Consider the following 23,330-nt stretch of genomic DNA (forward strand, 5'->3'; position numbering starts at 1 on the left):
TTTGCATCCCTGACATGCTTCTTAAAAGATGCACATCCTTATTCAAGTTACTTAACCAAACGTTTTACACATGCCTGACAGTGAATTGCTGGCTTTCTATCACAAAGTTTTCACAAGTCTGGATGACAAAAGAATATTAAGAATGGCAGAAATATTCTGAAAATACTAGTACAGGGAATACAAAGAATATTTTTAATTCTGAGGCTTCTGATCTTCCCCATTTTTGGTGTTAAAATGTCCATTTTCAAAAATAATGGTAATAGTGTGTGATAATATTTTAATATTTTAACTTGATTAAATATAAATTGGCATCCCTATTTCCTCATTTTTTATTTTTATTCTTTCTATCAATTTATTAAGGTATAGTTTATATACAATAAAATGCATCTGGTACAATGAGTTTTTACAAAGTGTGCACTCTGTTTGACAACCACCAAAATCAGGACAAAGAATATTTCCATCACTGAAAATGTACCCTCTTGCTCATTTGCAGTTGGTCTCTTCCTCCACCCTGGCCATAGGCAAGAATTGGTCACTTTTTGCAACTATACGTTACCTTTCCCTATTCTAGAATTTCATGGGCATGGAATCGTGCTGAATGTACTTTGTGTTTGGCTTCTTTTGTTAATATAGTGTTTTAAGTTTCATCTACGTGGCTGTGTGTTCCAGTAATTCACTCATTTTATTCAAAAATAGTACTTCATTTAATGGATAGCCACGATTTGTTCATCTATTTACCTCTTAATGGACATCTGAGTTGCCTCCAGTTTTTATCTATTTTGAATGAAGTTGTTAAGAAGCTTCACGTTATGCATGTACAAGACTTTGTGCGGATAGATGTTTTCATCTCTCTTGGGTAAACATTAGAAGCGGGATTGCTGGACTGTATAGTAAGTGTGTGCTTAATTTTCTAAGTGACTTTTGAACTGTTTTAAAAAGTCATTGCTCCATTTTACATTCCCACCAGCAGTGAGAGTTCCAGTCTCTAGTTCCTCCACACTCATGCCAACACTTGGTGCTGTCAGTCTTTTATAATTTCAGCCGTTCTTGTGGCTGTGCAGTGGCATCTCATCATAATTTTAATTGACACTTTTCTGACTGGTCATTTAATATCTTCTTTGGAAAAAAGTCTATTCTACTTAAGTCCTTTGTTTATTTTTTTAACTTGGTTATTTACCTTATGCTTGAGATGTAAAGAGTTATATATTCTAGAAAACCGTATTTTGCAGATTTATACATCGTAAATATTTTCTCACAACCTATGACTTGCCTAATCATTTTCCTGTTTGTTTTTTGGAGAGCAGATATTTTAAATACTGATGAAATTGATCACTTTTCTTATAATTATATGACAATTTATCATTAAAAAAATTTTTTTGATACATGCTTTTTGTCCTATGTAAGAAATATTTGCCTATCTTAAGTTCATGTTTTCTCCTAAACTTCTATGAATTTTTTGGTTTTAGCTTTTAGATATAAGTCTATAGCTTAATGTTTGTATGTGGTATGAGATAATGGCTGAGGTTCATTTTTTTTTCCCAAATGGAAACACAGTTGTTCCAGCAGCATTTATTGAAAACTATCATTTTCTCCATTGAATTACTTTGCGCCCTTTGTCAAAAATCAATTTTCTGTAAATGTATGGACCTATTTCTGGACTCTCCATTCTCTTCCATTACACAAATCTACCTATCCTTACACCAATAATACACTGTCCTGATTACTCTAAATTATATTATGTAATGAAATCAGGTAATGTAAGTCTTCCAAGGTTGTTCCTTTATAGAATTGTCTTTACTCTTCTAAGTCCTTCGCATTTCCATATAAATTTTAGAATCGACCTGTCAATTTCTACAAAAAGCTGCTGGGATTTCAATTAAGAGTACATTGAATCTACCAATCAATTTGAGGAGAATTAATATCCTGTAAATACTGAGTCTTCAAACCCATGCACATAACATATATTTATATTTATTTAGATCTTCTTTAATTAATCTCAGCAATATTTTTAGTTCTCTTTTGCAGATCTTTCACATATTTCAAAATGTATCCCTAAAGATTGTATTTTGGTACTATTTTAAATGTTTTAAAAGTTTATTTCCCAATTTTTTGGTTTCTAGTATATAGAAATAAAATTGACTTTTATATGTTGATCTTGTATTCTGAGACTTGCTATATTTACTTTTTGGTTTGTGTAGTTTTAAAAATTGATTTTGTAGAGTTTTTCGCATACATGATTGTGTTTTCTTTAAATAAGGACAATTTCGCTTCATTCATTCTAAACTATATGCTTTTTTCTCTTGATTTATTACACCGACCAGGAAATCCAATACAGTGTTGATTAGAAATGGTAAGAGTGGACATCCTTACCTTTTTCCCAATCTTAGAGAAAACATCATTAAATATGATGTTAGCTATCTACCAATTTGAAGAAGTTTCCTTCCATTCCTTGTTTGTTGAATATTATTATTATAAATTGGTATTGAATTTTGTTAAATGTTTTTCTAATATTATTGAGGTTATCATATGTTTTTCTCTCTATTTTGTTGATATAATTAACTATATCAATTTATTTTTTTAGTATTAAACCAACCTGCAGCACTAAAATTGAGCATGATTTATTATTTTTCTTTTATATTTCAGGAGTCAATTTTCTAGTAGTTTATTAAAGATTTTTTTTGTGTGTCTATGTTTATAAAGGACATTGATCAGTGGTTTTCTTTTTTCTAGTGTTGTCATCTGGTTTTAGTATCGGGAAAATGCTGTCTTCATAAAATGAACTGGAATTTGTTCCCAACACTTCTATTTGCTGATTTGCTAAAAGAGTTTGTGAAGGATTAGAATTATTTCTCCCTGAATTGTAGTCTTAGAATTCCACAAGTGAAGTCATTTGGGCCTGGAGTTTTTTTTTAATATACTATATTTAGTTATAAGTTCACATTCTTTAACTAATATATGGCTATTGAGAATTTCTATGTCTTTTTGAGTCAAGTTCAGTAATTCGTGTCTTTCGAGGAATTTGCCCATTTGATCTGTTTTCAGATTTATTGACATAAAGTTGTTCATAATATTCCTATATCCTTTTAGTGAATAGAATCTAATGACATCCCCTTTTATTATTGGCGTTGATATTGTATTTCTTTTATTTTTTTTGACTGATTAGTGTGTAGAGATATGTATCAATATGACGATTTTTTTCAAGGGAGCGCCTTTTGGTTTAATTTTTCTTTTTTCTGTTCACTTTCTGTTTCATCAAGTTCTGCTCTTATTTTTATTTCCTTCTTTCTACTTTCTTTGAACGTGTTTGCTCATCTTTTCCTAGTTTTGTAAGGTAGAAACTTAGATAACTGATTTAAGGCTTTTTTTGGTTCTAATACAAGTAATCAATGCTGTAATTTTTCCTCTAACCCTTGATGAACCGATATTAGTATAAGGCTAACTACTCTAGACAAAAAGTCTTCCTAGTGCTATATTATAGTGAGCAGCTCACAAAATATACCCTGTATTTGAAGCAAAACCACAGAATAAATAGAGATACTTCACTTCCATAAGGCCCTTATTGAACTCCCAGGTTGCGCAAAGTGCCACTCTCTTGTGCTTCCATCACACCATGAGCACATCTCATCATGGTGACCCATATTACATTGACATTATCTATTTTAAGTTTTTGTGTCCTACTTTATTCAGTGAGTTCCCCAAAGGCAGAGATGAATTGTATTTGATCTTTTCTCCCAAGGTCGCACAGGATTGACATATAATCTGACTGAACAGGTTATGTTATCTCACACCTTTTTAAATTAGTTTGATGAACTAATACTTACCACAAAGCTTCTTACATAATTCTCCACATATTTAAATGATTTACTAATGCAAAGCTTCTTCTTTTTTCAGTTACTTGATAACATCTTCTGAGATAGGATCAATGTCATGTTATTCTTTACCAATATCTGCTGTATTGAAATCTCTAAGTTTCTCCAGATCTGTTTTTGCCAGGTTCCCTAGCTAGCAGCACTGGATACCTTCAATGTCTTATTCCTTCTGGGTAGAGGGCCTTTGTCACCCTCCTGATCACTATCTTGATTCGAAATAAGCAACCAAATCCTTAGTAGTTCACCTCCTAGTAGTTCATTGATCAGAGACAGAAGGTCAATGTCCCTTCCTGTCTTTTGGGAAAACCTATGCCCTTTGAAGAGTTGATGCTAAGTGGAGAATAGAGGTTACAAAAGATAGTGCCTTTGAATTTGGAGAAGGAGAGATTGTGCATCCTCTTGATAAATAAAAATGACAGAACAGAGAGTGAGGTCAACATCATGGTTGGGTGAGTTGTTCCCTTTGTCTCTCCCCTATAAGTTACAACCGGTTGGACATCCACTGATCAACAGAAGATTCCCTACACAGCACAACAGGATGAATAAGAGATCCAGGTATCTATGCAGCTGAAGGTGGGTGGACTGGACCCCTGGGTGGTAGTGGAACTAGGGCAGCAGCCCTCACCTACTCCCCGGCAGCATAATCCAGGGCATGGATCCCCACAGTAGCCTGCACACTTACGTGAAAACAGACACAGTTTGCTTGAGCAGTCCATCAGGGATGGAGAATGGGGATGGGTTTGCTCCCTGTCTGTCTACTTTTAGCAGGTCCCGTGTACATGCCCCTTCCTCCTCCAATGGCAGTGGCCAGGTCTTTCCAACAGTGGGGATAGTATGCAAAACTTGGATTTTCCCCGCTGGAGTGGGGCACTCTGATCTGAGTTTTAAAAACACCCCAGCTAGCACTAGAGGCCAGAGGCTGCGCAGTAAGCAACAACAAATCCTCGACCTACTTAGCCCCTGCTCCCCACTAGCAGTGACAGGTGGAACCTCTGAGCAGAGGCTTCAGGAACTGTAGCAGAACTGGTGACCCAGCCCCCAGTGGCAGCATCCCCAACACAAGCTCCACCAGAAGTGGGGGATGCACACAATTCCCCAGATCCCTGGACCCCAGATCCCTGGACCCCAGCAGCGACAGTGACACCTGTGAACCCAGCTCCCCTGGATACAGTGCAACCAGCATTGGCAGAAAATATGGGAACAAAAGCACAGGTGGTGCATGATGCAGCAGCATCTGAGCCCATGGAAAGGCTGTGTGAGGCAGTGGAGGAACACAAGACCCAGGCAACCCCAGAAGCAGTACAAGTGCTCACAGCCTGGTGACACCAGCAGCGACATTTGAAATTAAAGTGAAGGCATCGGCAAGCCTGAAGACACAAACAGTACAAGGAGGACACTGACAACACCCCTGGCAGAGGCAGTGGAAAGAGGAAAGTGTAGGCTCTCAAATAGAACCAGAAGTTACACAGAAACAAGTAACCAAAGTTGTACCTAAATAAGAAAGATGGTTACTACCAAAAATGCACTGGCATAGAACCAACTCATCAAACTCCAGTAACATGGCAGAAGAGAAGGAGAAGGACAGTTCTCCAGCTGTCATAAAGAAGCTCAGTGAGTTACAAGAAAACTCAGAAAGACAGTTCAAAGAGCTCAGGAATAAAACTAATGAACAGAAGAAGTACTTCACCAAGAAGATTGAAACTCTAAAAAAAAAAAACCAAGACAGAAATTATGGATATGAAGAATGCAATAAGTGAGATGAAAAATAATGTAGAAAGCATTAAAAATAGAGCAGACCATATGGAGGAGAGAATTAGTGAGCTCAAGGATAGAAACTTAGAAATGAGTCATGTGGAGGAGGAGAGAGAACTAAGATTTTTAAAAAATGAAGAAATTCTTTGAGTAATAGCCAACTCAATCAGGAAAAGTAACATAATGATCATAGGCATCTCAAAAGAAGAAGTGAGGGAGAAAGGAGCAGAGAGCTTATTCAAAGAAATAATAGCTGAGAACTTCCCAAACATGGGGAAGGAACTGGGCATGCAAGTACATGAAGCTAATAGAACTCCTAATTACCTTAAAGCAAAAGACCTTCTCCAAGGCATATAATATTAAAACTGTCAAAAGCCAACTATAAAAAGATATTAAGGGCAGAAAGAGAGAAGAAAATTACTTACAAAGAAACCTGCTTCAGGTTTTCAGTGGATTTCTCGGCAGAAACCCTGCAGGCTAGGAGAGAATGGAATGATACATTCAAAATACTGAAAGATAAAAACTAGCAGCCAAGAATACTCTATCCAGTGAAATTATCCTTCAGACATGATGGAGAAGCAAAGCTTTGCTAGACAAACAAAAGCTAAGATAGTTCATTGCTGCTAGACACTGCCTTACAAGAAACGTTGAAAGGAGCCCTCCTATATGAAACTAAAAAGCAAAGGTTCACAAAACCTTTAGCAAGGAGATAAACAGACAGACTGAATCAGAGAATTGCAACTTTATTTCAGGATAGGTTAGTAAACACTTAATTACAACATAAAAGATAAAGGGAACAAAAGCATCAAAAATAACTATAACTACAACAATTAGCTTACAAACTCACAACACAAAAAAGAAGAATCTGTGACAACAAAATCATAGAAGGGGAAGAGGAAAGGGACAGAACTTGTATAGGCTAATGGAGATAAGAGGCTCTCAGAAAATGGACTGTCTCATCTATGGGATCTTTTATACAAACCTCATAGCAACCAAAAGATAAAAATTTAGAGCAGAGTCACAAAGCATAAATGGAGAGAAAGTCATCAGAGAAAACCACCAAACTGAAATGGCAGAGAGAAATACAATGAAAAGAAACAATGGAAATACAGAACAATCAGAAAACAAAAGATAAAATGGCAGTCCTAAGCCCTCATAAATCAATAATCACTCTAAATGTAAATGGCTTGAAGTCACCAATCCAAAGACACAGAGTGGCTGGATGGATTAAAAAACAAGACCGAACAATATGCTGTCCTCAGGAAACATGTTGTCTAAATACAAACATAGGCTCAGAGTGAAGGGATGGAAGGTGACACTGCAAGTAAATGGCAAACAAAAGAAAGCAGGTATAGCTGTACTTGTGTCAGATAAAACAGAATTTGAGATAAAAAACACAACAAGAGACAAAGATGGGTATCATATAACGATAAAAGGGACATTCCAACAAGAAGACATAACACTTATTAATATATATGCACCTAACACAGGAACACCAAGGTATATAAAGCAACTGTTAACAGACCTAAAGGGAGAAATCAACAGTAATACAAGAATAGTAGTAGCTCTTAACACCCCACTTACATCAATAGATAGATCATCCAGACAGAAAGTCAACAAACAGTGATCTTAAATGAAACAGTAGACCAGATGGACTTAATAGATATACATATAGAGAGAGAACATTATATCCAAAAACAGCTGAATACACATTCTTCTCAAGTGTACATGGAACATTCTCAAAGATAGATCATATGTTGGGAAACAATACACACCTCAAAAAATTTAATGAGATTGAAATCATCTCAAACATCTTTTCTGACAACAATGCTGTGAAACTAGAAATCAACTAAAAGAAAAAAGTGGGGAAACTCAAAAATATGTAGAGACCAAACAACATGCGACTGAACAACTATGAGAACAATGAAGAAATCAAAGGAGAAATAAAAAAATACCTGGAGACAAATGAAAATGAAGACACAATATACTAACTCTTTTGGGTTGCAGCAAAAGTGGTACTAAGAGGGAAATTTACAGCAATACAGGCGTACCTCAACAAGCAAGAAACATCTCAAATAAGTAAACTTAAACTATACCTAAAAGAACTAGAAAAAGAAGAACAACAATGCTCAAAGTCAGTAGAAGGATGGAAATAATAAAAATCAGAGCAGAAATAAATAAAAAAAAAATAGAAAGGATCAATGAAACTAAGAGCTGGTTCTTTGAGAAAATAAACAAAATTGACAACCCTTAGCCAGACTCACTAAGAAAAAAGGGTGAAGACTCAAATAAATAAAATCAGAAATGAAACAGGATACATTACAATGAATACCATAGAAATACAAGGAATTATAAGAGAATACTATCAAAAGCTATGTGCCAACAAACTAGATAACCTAGAAGAAATGGATAAATTCTTAGAATCATGCAATATCCCAAAACTGAATCAAGAATAAATAGAGAATCTGAATAGACTAATTGCAAGTAAAGAGATTGAAAAAGTAATCAAAAACCACCCAAAAAACAAAAGTCCAGGACCAGATGGCTTGTTTAGTGAATTCTAACAAACATTTAAAGAAGATTTAATACCTATCTTTCTTTTTTTTTTGTTTTCAGAAAAGAAAAACTTTATTTTTTTAATCTTTTATAACTTTTATTTTTATTTATTTATTTTATTTATTTATTTTTTTAATTTTTTGTTTATTGCAGTAACATTTGTTTATAACATTGTAAAAATTTCAGGTGTACATCATTATACTTCTATTTCTGCATAGATTACATAACGTTCACCACCAAAATACTAATTACAACCCATCACCACACACATGTACCGAATTATCCCTTTCACCCTCCTCCCTCCCCGCTTCCCCTCTGGTAACCACCAAACCAATCACTGTCCCTATGTGTTTGTTTATTGTTGTTATTATCTACTACTTAATGAAGGAAATCATACGGTATTTGACCTTCTCCCTCTGACTTATTTCACTTTGCATTATACCCTCAATGTCCATCCATGTTGTCACAAATGGCTGGATTTCATCGTTTCTTATGGCTGAGTAGTATTCCATTGTGTATATATACCACATCTTCTTCATCCATTCGTTCCTTGATGGGCACTTAGGTTGCTTCCAAGTCTTGGCTATTGTGAATAACGCTGCAATGAACACAGGGGTGCATGTATCTTTACAAATTGGTGTTTTCAAGTTCTTTGGATAAATACCCAACAGTGGAATAGCTGGATCATATGGTAGTTCTATCCTTGATTTTTTGAGGAATCTCTATACTGTTTTCCATAGTGGCTGCACAAGTTTGCACTCCCACCAGCAGTAATACCTATCTTTCTTAAACTATACTGAAATATTGAAGAGGATGGGATGTTTCCTAACTCAATCTATGAGGTCAAAATTACCCGGATACCAAAACAAGACAAGGACAATACAAAGGAGGAAAATAACAGGCCAATATCACTGATGAACATAGATGCAAAAATTCTCAAGAAAACATTAGCAAATAAAATACAACAATACATTAAAAGGATCATACACCACAATCAATTAGGATTTATTCCAGAGATGCCGGGATAGTTCCACATCCACCAATCAATCAATGTGATGCACCACATTAACAAACTGAGGATTAAAATCACATGATCAATAGATGCAGAGAAAGCATTTGACATGATCCAACAACAATTTATAATAAAAACCATTAATAAGACGGGTATAAAAGGAAAGTACCCCAACATAATAAAGACCATATATGACAAACTCACAGCCAACATCATACTCAATGGCAAAAAACTGAAAGCTATTCCTCTGAGAGCAGGAACAAGACAAGTATGCCCACTTTCACCACTCTTATTCAATGTAGTACTGGAAGTTTTAGCCAGATTAATCAGGCAAGAAAAAGAAATAAAAGGGATCCAAATAGGAAAGGAAGAAATAAAACTGTCACTATTTGCAGATGATGTCTCTATATATAGAAAACCCTAAAGAATCCGACAAACTGTTAGAAATAATCAATGAATACAGTAAAGTTGCAGGATACAAAATCAACATAAAAAATCAATTGCATTTCTATGTGCTAACAAATAACTGGAAGAAAGAGAAATCAAAAATACAATCCCATTTACAATTGTGACAAAAAGAATAAAATACCTAGGAACAATTTTAGCCAAAGAGGTGAAAGATTTATACACTGAAAACTATAAGATGTTACTAAAAGAAAATGAAGAAGACATAAAGAAATGGAAAGGTATTCCGTGCTCATGGATTGGAATAATAAACATAGTTAAAATGTCCATATTACCTAAAGCAATCTATAGATTCTATGCAATCCCAATTACATCAGAATCCCAATAACATTCTTCATGGAATTAGAAGAAAAAATCCTAAAATTTATATGAAACAACAAAAGACCCCGAATAATCAAGTCAATCCTGAGAAAAAAGAACAAAGCTGGAGGTATCACATTCCCTGACTTCAAAATATACTACAAAGCTATAGTAACCAAAACAGCATGGTATGAGCAGAAAAACAGACACACAAATCAATGGAGCAGAATTGAAAAACCGGAAATAAAACCACACATCTATGGACAACTAATCTTCGACAAAGGAGCCAACAACATACCGTTAAGAAAGGAAAGTCTCTTCAATAAATGGTGTTTGGAAAACTGGACAGCCACATGCAAAAGAATGAAAGTAGACTGTTATCTCACACCATACACAATAATTAACATAAAATGGATTAAAGACTTGAATGTAAGTCCTGAAACCATAAAACTTTTGGCATAAAATACAGTCAGTACACTCTTTGACATCAGTCTTAGCAATATCTTTTCTAAAACCATGTCTTCTCAGGCAAGGGAAGCAAAAGAAAAAATAGAGAAATGGGACTACATCAGACTAAAAAGCTTCTACAAGGCTAAAGAAACCATCAATAAAATGAAAAGACAACTCACCAACTGGGAGAAAATATGTGCAAATCATATATCTGACAAGGGGTTAATTTCCAAAATATATAAAGATCTCATACAACTCAAGAACAAAAAAATAAATAACCTGATCAAAAAATGGGAAGAGAATATGAACAGACATTTTTCCAAAGAAGATATACAGATGGACAACAGGCACAAGAAAAGATGTTCAACGTCACTAATTATTAGGGAAATGCAAATCAAAACTATAATGAGATATCACCTCACACCCATCAGAATGGCTATAATTAACCAGACAAGAAATAACAAGTGTTGGAGAGGATGTGGAGAAAAGGGAACCCTCATACACTGCTGGTGGGAATGCAAACTTGTGCAGCCACTATGGAAAACAGTATGGACATTTCTCAAAAAATTAAAAATAAAGATACTGTACGATTGGGGGGCTGGCCCGGTGGCGTAGCAGTTAAGTTCGTGCATTCCAGTTCGGCGGCCTGGAGTTCGCCAGTTTAGATCCTGGGTGCAGAACTACTCACAGCTCTTCAAGCCATGCTGAGGAGGCATCCAACATAGAAGAACTAGAAGGACTTACAACTAGGATATACAACTAAATACTGGGGCTTTGGGGAGAAAAAAGAAAAACAGGAAGATTGGCAACAGTCGTTAGCTCAGGGCCAATCTTCCTCAAAAGAAAAAAAAAGAGATATCGTATGATCCAATTATCCCACTACTGGGTATTTATCCGAAGAACATGAAATTAACAATTCAGAAAGATATATGCACTCTTATGTTCTTTGCAGCATTATTCACAATAGCCAAGATGTGGCAGCAACCCAAGCACCCATCAATGGATGATAGATAAAGAATATATATATATATATACACACACACACACAATGGAATACAACTCAGCCATAAAAAAGACAAAATTGTGCCATTGGTGACAACATGGATGGGCCTGGAGGGTGTTATGCTGAGCAAAATGACTCAGACAGAGAAAGACAAATAGCAAATAATTTCCCTTTATATGGAAGATAAACAAGCAAACACACAGATAAGGAGAATATATTAGTGGTTACCAGAGGAGAGGTTGTGGGGGGAGGGTGAAATGGGTAAAGGGGCACATATGTATGGTGATGGATAAAACCTGGACTGTTGGTGAACACGATGCAGTCCATACAGAAATTGAAATATAGTGATGTATACCTGAAATGTACACAATGTTGAAAGCCAATATGACCCCAATAAAATAAATAAATAAATAAAAATGACTGAACAAAGAGGAGAAGAAATAGATTTGCTCAAGTTATAATACTGTAAGGGAAAAAATACTGCTTAGTAACTGAAGAGACATCTTTGATTGCTGGAACCTACCAGCTGCCTGCTATTTCACAAAACTGAGATATTTGAACAAATCTGGAATTCAAGGAGGCATAGTTGGGTCAAAGAAGCAGCAATAACCCACATTTAATATACCTTTATTCTGCTGGATGAGGGTTCAAACTGAGATTTAAGTTGATTTCAATAATTGTATGTGCCTCTGTTTTTACTCAAAGTTATATTGTCCTCTGTGCTTCTAAAACACAACACGCGTTCTCTCTCAGCACAGGGCCTCTGTATGTTCAGCCGTCACTTTCTGAGCTACTCTTTCCGCTGTTTTTGGCTTAGGTGATTCCTACTTTCCTTTCTTGTTCAGTCTGTAGGTTTACTTAGGATGCCTTTACCTGACCTTCAAAACTATGTTAGGCTCCAACACTACAGGCTTCTATAGCACCCTGAAAGTCCCTTTCTTTGAAACTGACCACACCTGTGTTCAGTGGTTCAACGCCTACCTTTTCCTCTACACAACTATACATCCTACTAGTAGTGGCATATAATACCTACAAAGAACCACAGATCAGGCACCATGGTTAGTACTGTGTTTGTTACTTAAAACACACAATAAACACGAAATAGATGCCAGGATTATAACTGTTTTCCAGAGGAGGGAACAGATGCACAAAGATACAAAATAACTTGATAAATGCCTCGCATATGGCAAGTAATGAAGCTAAAATTCTAACCCAGGAAGTTTAACTCCAGCATCAGTCGGTTAACTACTGCTTTATACTCATTATTGAAAGCACAAGACCGTGTCTTCCATCTTTGTCAAATACATTCACCACATAGGAGACACTCAACAAATATTTATTACATGAAGAATCCATCACACCTCTTTAACTACTATTTCAATCAGGATTCTTAGTTTCAAGTAACAAAATATAATTCTAGATGTTTTAAGCAGAAAAACAATTATTATAAAGATGATGTATAGCTCACAGAATCACTGGGAAGACTAAAACAAATTAAAATATAAACACAGCAGCTGCCAAGACCTTTGTAAAATTAGACCAGAGAACTGGTTCTATGCTGCACTTTTACTGCATCCGCTGCTAAACTTTGGATGACATGGTTTGCATAAAGCCCTCTTTCATGTTTATTTTAGATGATTTTTGAAACATTGATCAAATAATTATATGTAATGAAATAGTGATCATTGTGAAAAATAATCATGATGTAACATTGTAGCAGTTAAAAAAAAGTAGAATGGTGGTTTCCAGGGTCTGGTGGGAGGGGGTCATGGGGAGTTATTGTTTAGTGGGTACAGAGTTTTAGTTTTGCAAGATGAAAAGCATTCTAGACATGGCTGGTGGTAATGTTTACACAACAATATGAACATCCTCATAACGCTCAACTGTACACTTAAAAATGATTATGATAATAAATTTTATGTTATATGTATTTTATGGCAATAAAAAACTGGAATAAAAGAATAAAAATGTAGCCCTTAATATAAATGATTCTGTAGTAATTTTAGTAATTTTTGAGGATTTATCATCTTCAGAAACCTATATAAAGTTCAACTTTTGAAGTATTATGAAAGCCATCTTCACTAGTCTCTTCACTGTATGTTTTAATCAAGTATATATTGTAGTATGTTTTAATAAAATAATTGCTGAAAAAAATGTTTCTCTAAAACCCAATATACTCGATGCTTTTTGTTTGTTTATTTAGTAACTCTTTTTTCACACTGGAATGTACTGGGAAGCCTTAGCAGGCAGTAAACACAAACAAGAAAATAATTTTTCTACTAATGTGTACACAGTGATATCAAGTGGGCAGAAGTCCTGCCATTTATTTTTATACTCATAATATTGTCTTTCATAACTTTTTGCACATTGCTCCACAAATGTTGATTGATTTATATTAATAATAGTAAAATGTTTGACTATATAGGTCTTGATCCTACTATTTAGCAGTTTTTGAGGATCTGATATGTGCAAATCTGTGATGGAAGCTATACCTACATCGTCACGTTGACTCTCCCAAGATGCTGGAAGTATAACATTATCACCGCCATTTTGTAGCTGAGGAAACTGACACTTAGGAAGGATTGGTATCTTGCTCAATATTATGCAAGGAAATGAGTGACAGAGGCAGACTTTAGTCAGCCAGTTTAGTCCTAAAGACTATATTTTCCAATACATTTTTCCTTTACAACTGGCAAATCACAAATTTTCCGTTTTCTCTCTTGTATATTCTTCTGTGATATGGGCTGCCTCCTCAATCTGTCTCACTGTTGCTGTTGGCACGTCATCATTTCCCCTCTTAGAATGTGTAAACCTCCTAATCCAGCCTCTCTCTTACATTGTATCTTCACACTTTTCTGCTGCAGTAGTAGGCTGCTTGCAGATCCCAATATAACTAATGTTCTTCCTTGGCCCCGGCCTTTGCTCTTACTGCCCAATAGACCTGAAATTTTCTTTTTAGCCTCCAGTTTCTTTAGCTCCTACTCATTTTTTAATACTCTTCTGAAGTCAGCAACCTCCAGAAAGCTGTCTCTGGTGCATCACACCCAACACTCCCAGTCTGAGCTAAAAGTACCACGTCTGTGTTTCTGTTGTTTCTATGTGTAACTTATCGTTGAAATCACCGCATCAATTTGGAGTTCTATCTTTGCTTCTTTGACCCAACACCAATCCTCATTCATTTCTGTATCACCAGCACCCAGCACTGTGCCTGATACATATTACATACTCAAATATTTTTGATTAAATGAGTGAATGTATAACCAAAAGTAAGAAAAAATAGCTTAGTGTATTGATTGAAAATTGGGACAGATATTAAAACTATTAGGACCGTCCTGTATAATTTATGTATCTAAAGACAATGGAGAGCTACCATCTCTTGGATTTATTTTCCCAATGACTCCTTGTTCCATAGGCACTACTTGAGACTAACGGTATAGTGTTACTAGAAAAAGTTTTGCACTAAAATCACATCTATCTGCTTTCTAACCTTATCTTCTCCATTAGCTTTTTGATGTTGGACAGTTTGCTTAACCCCTTTGAACATTAGTATTCTCCTCTGTAAAATGGGTCTGGTAATATAACCTGTCTCATTGTATTTTTGTGAAGATTAAAGGGATAAAAAAGCTCGCAAGTCATATAAAAAGTATTCCATAAATGTTGGTAGAAGGAGCCATTCTTTATGCTATCTCACCTTTATCCCTCCTTAGTGAATAATAAAACTCACTGTTAGTGTTTTTCTGATGTTATGTAGCAACTGAGAATCTCCAGTGGGAAAAGTCTTAAAGGAACGGTTTGTAAGTTATAGGAGGTATTGCTATAGAGAGAAATCCTGTGTTACCTTTTCACTCACTGGTCTCGTGGCAAGATTGGTTTGGCATATTGCAGTTTGCAGATGTCAGGTAATGCTTCTCTCCATCCGTAGATTGGCAATCCACCTGTGGCTACCACCTGTCCCCAAGCCCTATTTCCCAAGATATTCAGGAGGACATCTGTCAGCTACTTTGTTTAGCCTTATCAATAGCTTATGCCTTAGACTTGCCCCTCCAATAGCTGTTTCCCAGCCCGCAACTCTTCATTATTCGATAAACTCCTTAATTTATTTGCTCAACTCTTTAGTGGAGATGAGGCTAGCTAGAAGTATGAGGAAGGGTGGTGAAAACTGCTACCTCTAATTACAGTTCTTGAAGTCTGGGAAAATAAAGGTACAACAGTGCAGGATGCAGACATACATGTTTAGGGTAGTGCTTAGCAAGGCTTGAAAGGGAACTCAAGAATTTGCAAATCAGAATTCTAGAGTAATTTGTTAGTCATGTGAAGGCCAGGCACTCTCTACTATTGAAGAGAAGTCACCAGGTCATCATCAGAGTTTTAGCCAATGCTATCCAACCCATGACAAGTTCTGTCCTAGAAAAGTTGTTGACCTTGTGCAGAAGACAGAACTCTGGTACTGAAATGACTTTTGTGGAAAGTAATGTGTCGAAGGAATCACTTAGCAGCCTCTTGAGCCTCCCATTCCAACCTTAAAGTTTTCTGCGTGATGTGGCAATGTCAATAAAGCAGTTTTTATGCTGAGAGTAAACTCTCAGAAGACACTCAGCTGAGCTTGTTGTTATAAGTATGTACCAATGATAAATACTATTTAAATCACGGAAAATTTGTGACTGAATTTGCATTAGAAAGAGTAAGAAATAAAGGAAATGAGGATTACAAAGAGGTTCTAGGGAGTCAAGTATTCATTTGTTGTCCTGAGACTGACTTTGATAGAGGGTAATTGTCTTGAAAAGCACTCCATCTCCCAACCATCCAACGTGAATCAATCCAACAAATAAAAAGGAGGCTTACGGAGCTTAAATATTATTATCTTGGTTACCAATCAAAAGAAAAGAGCTGGACAGATTTTGGGATATCTGACTTAAAAAGCTAGGTTTATGGGATTTATGAAATTGACTTTGGGGGGGTCGAGAGGAGAGTGAGAGGGTAATCTCCAAGACACAGGCAGTAATCCACAAGAGATGAATCAATCAGAAGCACGTGTGACTGCCAGTGTGTGAGATAACCGTGTTTATTAAGACACTATGAGCAAAGCAAAATACAAAAAAGAAAATGAGCACAAAACCAACAACTGTAAGTGCCGGTACTCCAAATGGAAGGCACTAATTTGAGACTAAACTGCTTCTGATGTGGGCATTTCTATGTAAAAGCCCCCAAGGTGAGTAGCAGGAGTATTTAATGGTTTTTTGTTGACCAATGGTTTTCCCCTCAAAATGCCTGGAAGCCAGATTTTATAGTAATAGTACTAATGACAACAATGTAATAACCACCAAGTGCTTTCCTAACATGATCACATTTATTCCTCACAACAAATATACAAATTAGGAAGATGAGACAGATAATTTAGGCAACTTGTCAAGTGGTAGAGCTAGGAGTTGAATTCTATTCCGTCTAATCTCCAGCCTTTGGCCACAGGGTTGGGGAATAGTTAGAAAAATTTATTACCACAAGGTATCTTTGACCTGCCAGGAACTAATGGAGTATAATATGAAGTAAGCTGTTTATCTTAGATTTTTATATTAAAAGTGTCAGAAGAATAGAGCTTCTTGAAAACATTTCACTCATGTAGAACTATTGGGCATAAACATAAAAAAATTAGGGAGCTCATCTGAGTGTTTTATAGTTACTACAAATTCTCAGTATAGAAGCGCACATGCTTGGTTTTATGTACATTATGCACACTTTTTATCAATACATTTCCGGAAAATCAGAACTTGGTACCCACTGACATTTTGCCTTGAACCCTCTTGCCCTAGGATTTTGCTTTTATATAATTAATCATTTTTGTATTTCCTAAGTATCTCATTCTACCTATTCAAATTGTGTGGGGTGATTAACTCCGAGACTCTCCCTATGCCTTCAGGGGCAATATTGACTGCTTAGGGATCCCAGAACATGAAGAGCTGAGAGGAAAACTTTCTCTTTGAGGAACAAGAAAATGCTGGGCTCTTGATTCTCTGGCCCCTTCAGGACCAGCAAGGCAGTCTTTCCCTGGGGAAGCAGAGGATGCTGAAGCTCAAATATTAACTCTCCTTTCTGAAAGCCAGAATATGTAAGATTCAGAGATACAGAGCCAGAAATATCCCTCCTTGGAAGAGATCATTGTCTCCATCCAGTAAGTTTGGCTCCACCAGAAAATGAAGGCACCAAGCCACCACTGTGATATTGGACATCTGGCTAGAGCAGGGATTGTGGTGGGATTAAATCTGGGCTTGCAACTGGAAAACCCGCAGAGTTAAAGTTAGAGGATAGGAGCTTGAAAGGAAGTGGGGGACAGAAATGGCATAGGGCTGGATGGAGAGGACTACGCCAAAGTTGAGCCCAGACTTCTGTGCTCCCTGCAGGGAGGTTTGGTCTAGATGGGGGTTCAAGAATCTGAAGCAGAGTATCATATAGGAGATATCTTGAATAGCCTTCATTGAACTCTTGTGGGAACATGAGGGAGAATGCAGATTTGGAAGGGAAAAAGGATTCTCAATAATACTCCCTTGATTATCATTACTTAGAAATCTTCACTAGTCCGCCTTTTACTGCCTTTCTCATTTCCTGAAAGTACCTATTCCTCTTTTTGCTCTTTCCTTTACTTCTCCTTCCTTCCTTTGCCCTCCCTATTCTCAGTCCAATCACTTCTGTTTTATTTTCAGTTTTTTCCTTTTCCATCATCTCTCCAACATCTATTTTCTGGACATGTATACTTATCCCCCCTCTTCACTCTTTCTCAGTCAATATTCCATCTATTTGGCCTAGATTCACTCTACTGTGCACAGGTTCCTCCATACGAACAGGGATCCCCAGAGGGTGCAAGCTTACAGCACCATTTTCTACTCAATGACTTTCTTGCTCTTCTCATCATTATTTATCACTACTTTCCCCTCTCTTTTGCTTCCAGGCCCTATTGACAGGTTGGACATCAGCTCCAATAATTTTTCAAGATTAACACAAATTCTTTTCCATTTCTATATATTTAATTTAGTACCCAAAAGGATTATTGACAAAAGTCTTTGCACAGAAGTGGCTTTTCTAGACACCAAGAACAACAATCTTACAGGTTGGATCACTGAGAAGGGTCCCTTTTGCAATGGTCCCTTAGAGGTCACAATTGTTGCTCCAAGAACATTGCAGGCTACTTGGAACAATGCAATGGGCAGTGAGATCTTATTAACCTGAGCAAAGAAACCTAACAATTGGAGAAAAGAGGGTAGAATGATATAAATACAGGGTTAGGGGGAGGAACATGAGGGTACTGTGAGAGTAAGGAGAGTCTTCAAAATAGAGGCCAAGAACCCTGTGGCTAATATGCAACTTTTAACCTAGAATTCTAGTAAAAAGGGGCCTAGAACACACTGATTCTTCTGATTGTAATAGTCATATTGATCTTTAAGATTTTCTCTTTGTCTTTTGTATCTGAAGTTAGATCATGATATCTAGGTGTACACATTTAGATATACCTAGATATATCTAGCTGTACATTTATTTTTATTTATCCCACTCGAGATTTATTGGAATTCATGAGTCTGGTTATTGATGTATTTCACCTCTTCTGAAAAGTATGAAAGCCTCTCCCCTATTTGCCTTCCTCTCCAATCTGGGGCTCTGATTACATGTATGTTAGACATTCTCACTGTATCCTCTATTTCTCTTACACTTTCTTCAGTATTTTCCATCTGTTTTTATTTTCTCTCCATCTTCATTCTAAGTAAATTCTTCTGACCTCCCTTCTGACAGTTTACTGACTCTCTCTTTAGCTGTCTCAAACCTACTGTTAAATTCATTGATTGAGTTCTTATTTTTGATATTGATTTTCTCAAATATATCTGGTTCCTTTTCAAATATGCTTTCTTACTTTTTATAGCTACCAATGCCCTGAGAAAAATATTAGTTCTGGACTTCATCTTCTTAATCCTAGGAAGACAAAAAAGATAGAATGACTATGTCTAATCAGAATCCCATGTCTTTGCCCCTAACTACACTTTTGCATTTTCTATGTATCCATTGGAGCTTCATTCTAAAATATTTCTCTAGTTCTATCTTCTAGTTCACTAAGTATGTTCTCAATTGTGCTAATACTCTCTTAAACCTATCTCTTAAAATTTTAATTTTAAATTTTTATTTCTAGGAGATATGACTGATTCTTCTTTTAAGTATAGTCATCTTTTGTTTCTATTTTCAAGCTTATCTTTCATTTTTGAAAACCCAATAAGTAAATTTGTTTAATATTCATATCAAATAACTCTAATCTGTCATTTTTGTAGGTTAGAGTCTTCTACGTATTTTTTTGTGGGATTTTACTCATGATTTTTTTTCTTTTTCAATTAATTATTATTATTTTTCTTTACTGCAAGCAACTCAATTTCTTTGGAAGTTTCTGTGTTGAAATTCTTTGAGGCCTGAGATAAAAAGTTGGTGCCTCAGGAAAGGACTTGGGTTTGTTTCTATTATTTTCTGGGGCTAGCAATCCGGGATAACTTTAAATTCCTTTTGAGCCAAACAGTTGGTGTAAACTCAAGACCTAAAATTACATGAAGACTAGTCCATAGTTCAAGGAAGACTTCTCTCATATAACATGCTTTGAGGTAGTCAGTTTTCTTTGAAGTTCCAGCTGGGGGTGAGGAATGGAGATGAAGGTGTGGGTTTATTTCGAGTGCACATCTTCATTCAGAATGTAGCACTGTAAATTCTTACCTATGTAGGAGATCACCTAATAGATTCCCCACCTGCCTAAGCCAGGATCTTATCTTCTGTTCCTGAGCTCCACTAGGTAATGAAAACTGGTGCTTAAGTTCGTGTAATGCTGCAAATGTCTTCAGCTTAAAAGCCAACATCATTTTTTTCCTAATGTCTGGATTTCATTCAATTCCTAGTTGATAATTCTTTATTTTTTGCCTGTTCATGGATGAATTCAAGACATTCAAATACACATATAGGTATAGGTATAGGTAAGTATATGGGTATATGGGTATAGACATAGACATAACCATATTTATGATTTTTATTCATTTTCATCAGGAGATTTACTCTATGTACTCAGTTCATCATGCCTCTGGATACTCTTATCTTTTACTCACTTAAAAACTTGATCATGGATGCCATCTAGCCTTTAGAATGCATTTCTATACATTTTAAAATTTAAACTGAAATGTTTTATCAGACTTTACTTTTATATGTTTCACTTAAATAACATTTGATGCTTAAATAATATCTGATTCATTGAATATTAACCAAGCAAACAAACTGAAAAGATACATTCACCCAAGAGAAAATGTAAGATGAAATACAAATGAAAGACCAATGAGGAAACTTTTTATACATTCAACAAATATTTATTAGCCACCTCTTACGTGTCAAAAAATGAGCTAGACAAAGGGATGTGGGGTGAACGAGGTGGGTTGTGATCTTATCCTCATGGACCTTTTAAGCTAAGTACATAGTCATTAGGATCTATGGTAGAATTAATTCCTTCCCTTTTCTTCAGATACCCAAAGACATCCACCTCACTGCCAATGCTGCCTTATAACAATGGTTCCCTCCCTATTGAAGTCTCTGAGTTCCTCCTGAACTGTTTTGTCAGGTCGCCCACCTGGCAGCTCTGGCTGTCCCTGCCCCTCAGCCTTCTTTTCTTCCTGGCCATGGGGGCCAATGCCACCCTCCTTATCACCATCTGGCTGGAGGTCTCTCTGCATGAGCCCATGTACTACCTGCTCAGCCTTCTCTCCCTGCTGGACATGGTGCTCTGCCTCACCGTCATCCCCAAGGTCCTGGCCATCTTCTGGTTTGACCTCAGGCCCATCAGCTTCTCCGCCTGCTTCCTCCAGATGTTCATTATGAATAGCTTCCTGCCCATGGAATCATGCACCTTCCTAGCTATGGCCTATGACCGCTATGTGGCCATCTGTAAGCCTCTGCACTATCCATCCATAATCACTGACCAATTTGTGGCAAAGGCTGTTGTCTTCATCTTGGCCCGGAATACATTTCTCACTGCACCTATCCCCATCATCTCCGCTCGGCTCCATTACTGTGGAAAAAATATCATTAGGAACTGTATCTGTGCCAGCCTCTCTGTGTCCAAGCTCTCCTGTGATAACGTTGCCCTTAACAGAATCTACCAGTTAATTATAGCCTGGACTCTTCTGGGCTCTGACCTCATCCTCATCTTCTTCTCCTACACTTGCATCCTGCGAGCTGTTCTTAGACTCAAGGCAAAAGGGACAGCTGCCAAAGCTCTTAGCACATGTGGCTCTCATTTCATTCTCATCCTCTTCTTCAACACTATCCTATTGGTTTTTGTTTTCACCCATATGGCCAAGAAAAAGGTTTCCCCTGATATCCCCATCTTACTTAATGTCTTGCACCATGTAATTCCTGCAGCCTTCAACCCCATTGTCTATGGAGTACGAACCCAGGAGATTAAGCAGGGAATTTGGAAATTACTAAAGAGGGGTGGGTGACAGCAGAAAGCAGTTGTGTTCTTGCTTTGCTTATCTCGAGCAAGAATATTCAAAATCACAATTGGAAAGCAGGGACTGAGAGACAGAAATACAGTCCTAATCTTCTCTCTGGATATGCCTGATGATATGAACTATATGGTTTCCCTCTCACCCAGAGTCGTATCCTGCCTCTTACCATTCCATGGTACCCGGGCAGAGACTAAGGACATTAATCTCACACTGTGCTACCTAGACCAGAGGCTAAGAATTTTGATGAGTCAAGCATCAAACCTAATTATCTTCTCCTGATTAAATACCAAGTAGAGCCAGTGGAGATGGAAAGTCAATACTCAGTTAAAGACATGTGGCCACTTGAAAATATCAGTACTTAAAAACAGAGCATTGACTTTGGAAAAGTAAATATAAGATTAAAAATATTCAAAATAACTGTTATGCTTTAACGTTTTTATTCAAGTATTCAAAATACCTGAAGAAAAGTTATTGAAAGTTATTCCATATCCAGCATAGTACTAGAAAATGGGAATCTAATATAAATAAATCCTGGTCCCGTGACTCAAAAAACACGTGGCCTGGTGGAAAAGGCAAAAATATGTAAAGCCAATTATATCACAATATAATGAGTAAGAGTAAAACACATAAATAAGACACTTTGGGAGCCCAAAAGAGAAGAATTTACTTCTTTAAGTGGGACTCATTTACCTCTCTGACCTCCTCCTTCAGTCGACTCAATCTAAACTGCCTTCCCAGCAGTTTCTCAGAAACATGAACCACATTTCTGCCTCTGAGACTTTTTATTTGTTGTTTCTCTGTCCACATAGCTCTCTCCCTTGGGTCCATTGAGTCTCCCTGACCACAGTATTTAAAATAATATCCAACAACACTCCCCCCAAAACACAAATAATTTCCTAATGCCTTCTTTGTTTCACTGTTCTGTGTAGCATTTTTCACTATCTAATGATCATAAATTTTACTCATTTATTTGTTTAGTCAGTCTGCATTCACTAAAATTTAAGCGGTATAAAGGCAGGAATTTTTGTCTGTTATGTTCCCTGCTGTATCTCCACCACCCAAACAGTGCTTAACATATGGTAGAGACTATAAATGTTTGCTAAATAAATAAATGATTGAATGTATGCCAGTTACTAGGAATGTAATTGAGACATCGTTCCTGTTCTCTGCGTTTTTACATCAGCTATGAAGAGTGTGGGAGAGAGTGTATTTCATGCATAATTTCATGATCTGAGCAACTGCATGGAACATCAGCACAGGGGCAGGTAGGGGCTCAGAGGTAAAATCAGAAGTACATTTTTAGAGACTTTGAGTTTGAATATCCATGAGACGTATGAGTGGAAGTGTATAGTGAGCACTTGATCTTACAAGATTTGGTACTCAAATAAAATACAAACTTGGGAACTAAAGCAATG

General features: G+C 36.6%; 1 protein-coding gene across 1 annotated transcript; it reads left to right on the forward strand.

Annotated features, from left to right (window-relative positions):
* The first annotated feature begins 20,958 nt into the window (after window positions 1–20,958).
* On the forward strand, window positions 20,959–21,906 carry LOC101391876 (olfactory receptor 56A3-like). Its single transcript, XM_004418336.1, has one exon. It carries the CDS (start codon window positions 20,959–20,961, stop codon window positions 21,904–21,906), a length of 948 nt encoding a protein of 315 aa, XP_004418393.1.
* The last annotated feature ends 1,424 nt before the right edge of the window (window positions 21,907–23,330 follow it).

This window comes from Ceratotherium simum, chromosome 7, assembly GCF_057802395.1.
Source record: "Ceratotherium simum simum isolate JZ-2026a chromosome 7, ASM5780239v1, whole genome shotgun sequence".
Lineage (NCBI taxonomy): Eukaryota > Metazoa > Chordata > Mammalia > Perissodactyla > Rhinocerotidae > Ceratotherium > Ceratotherium simum.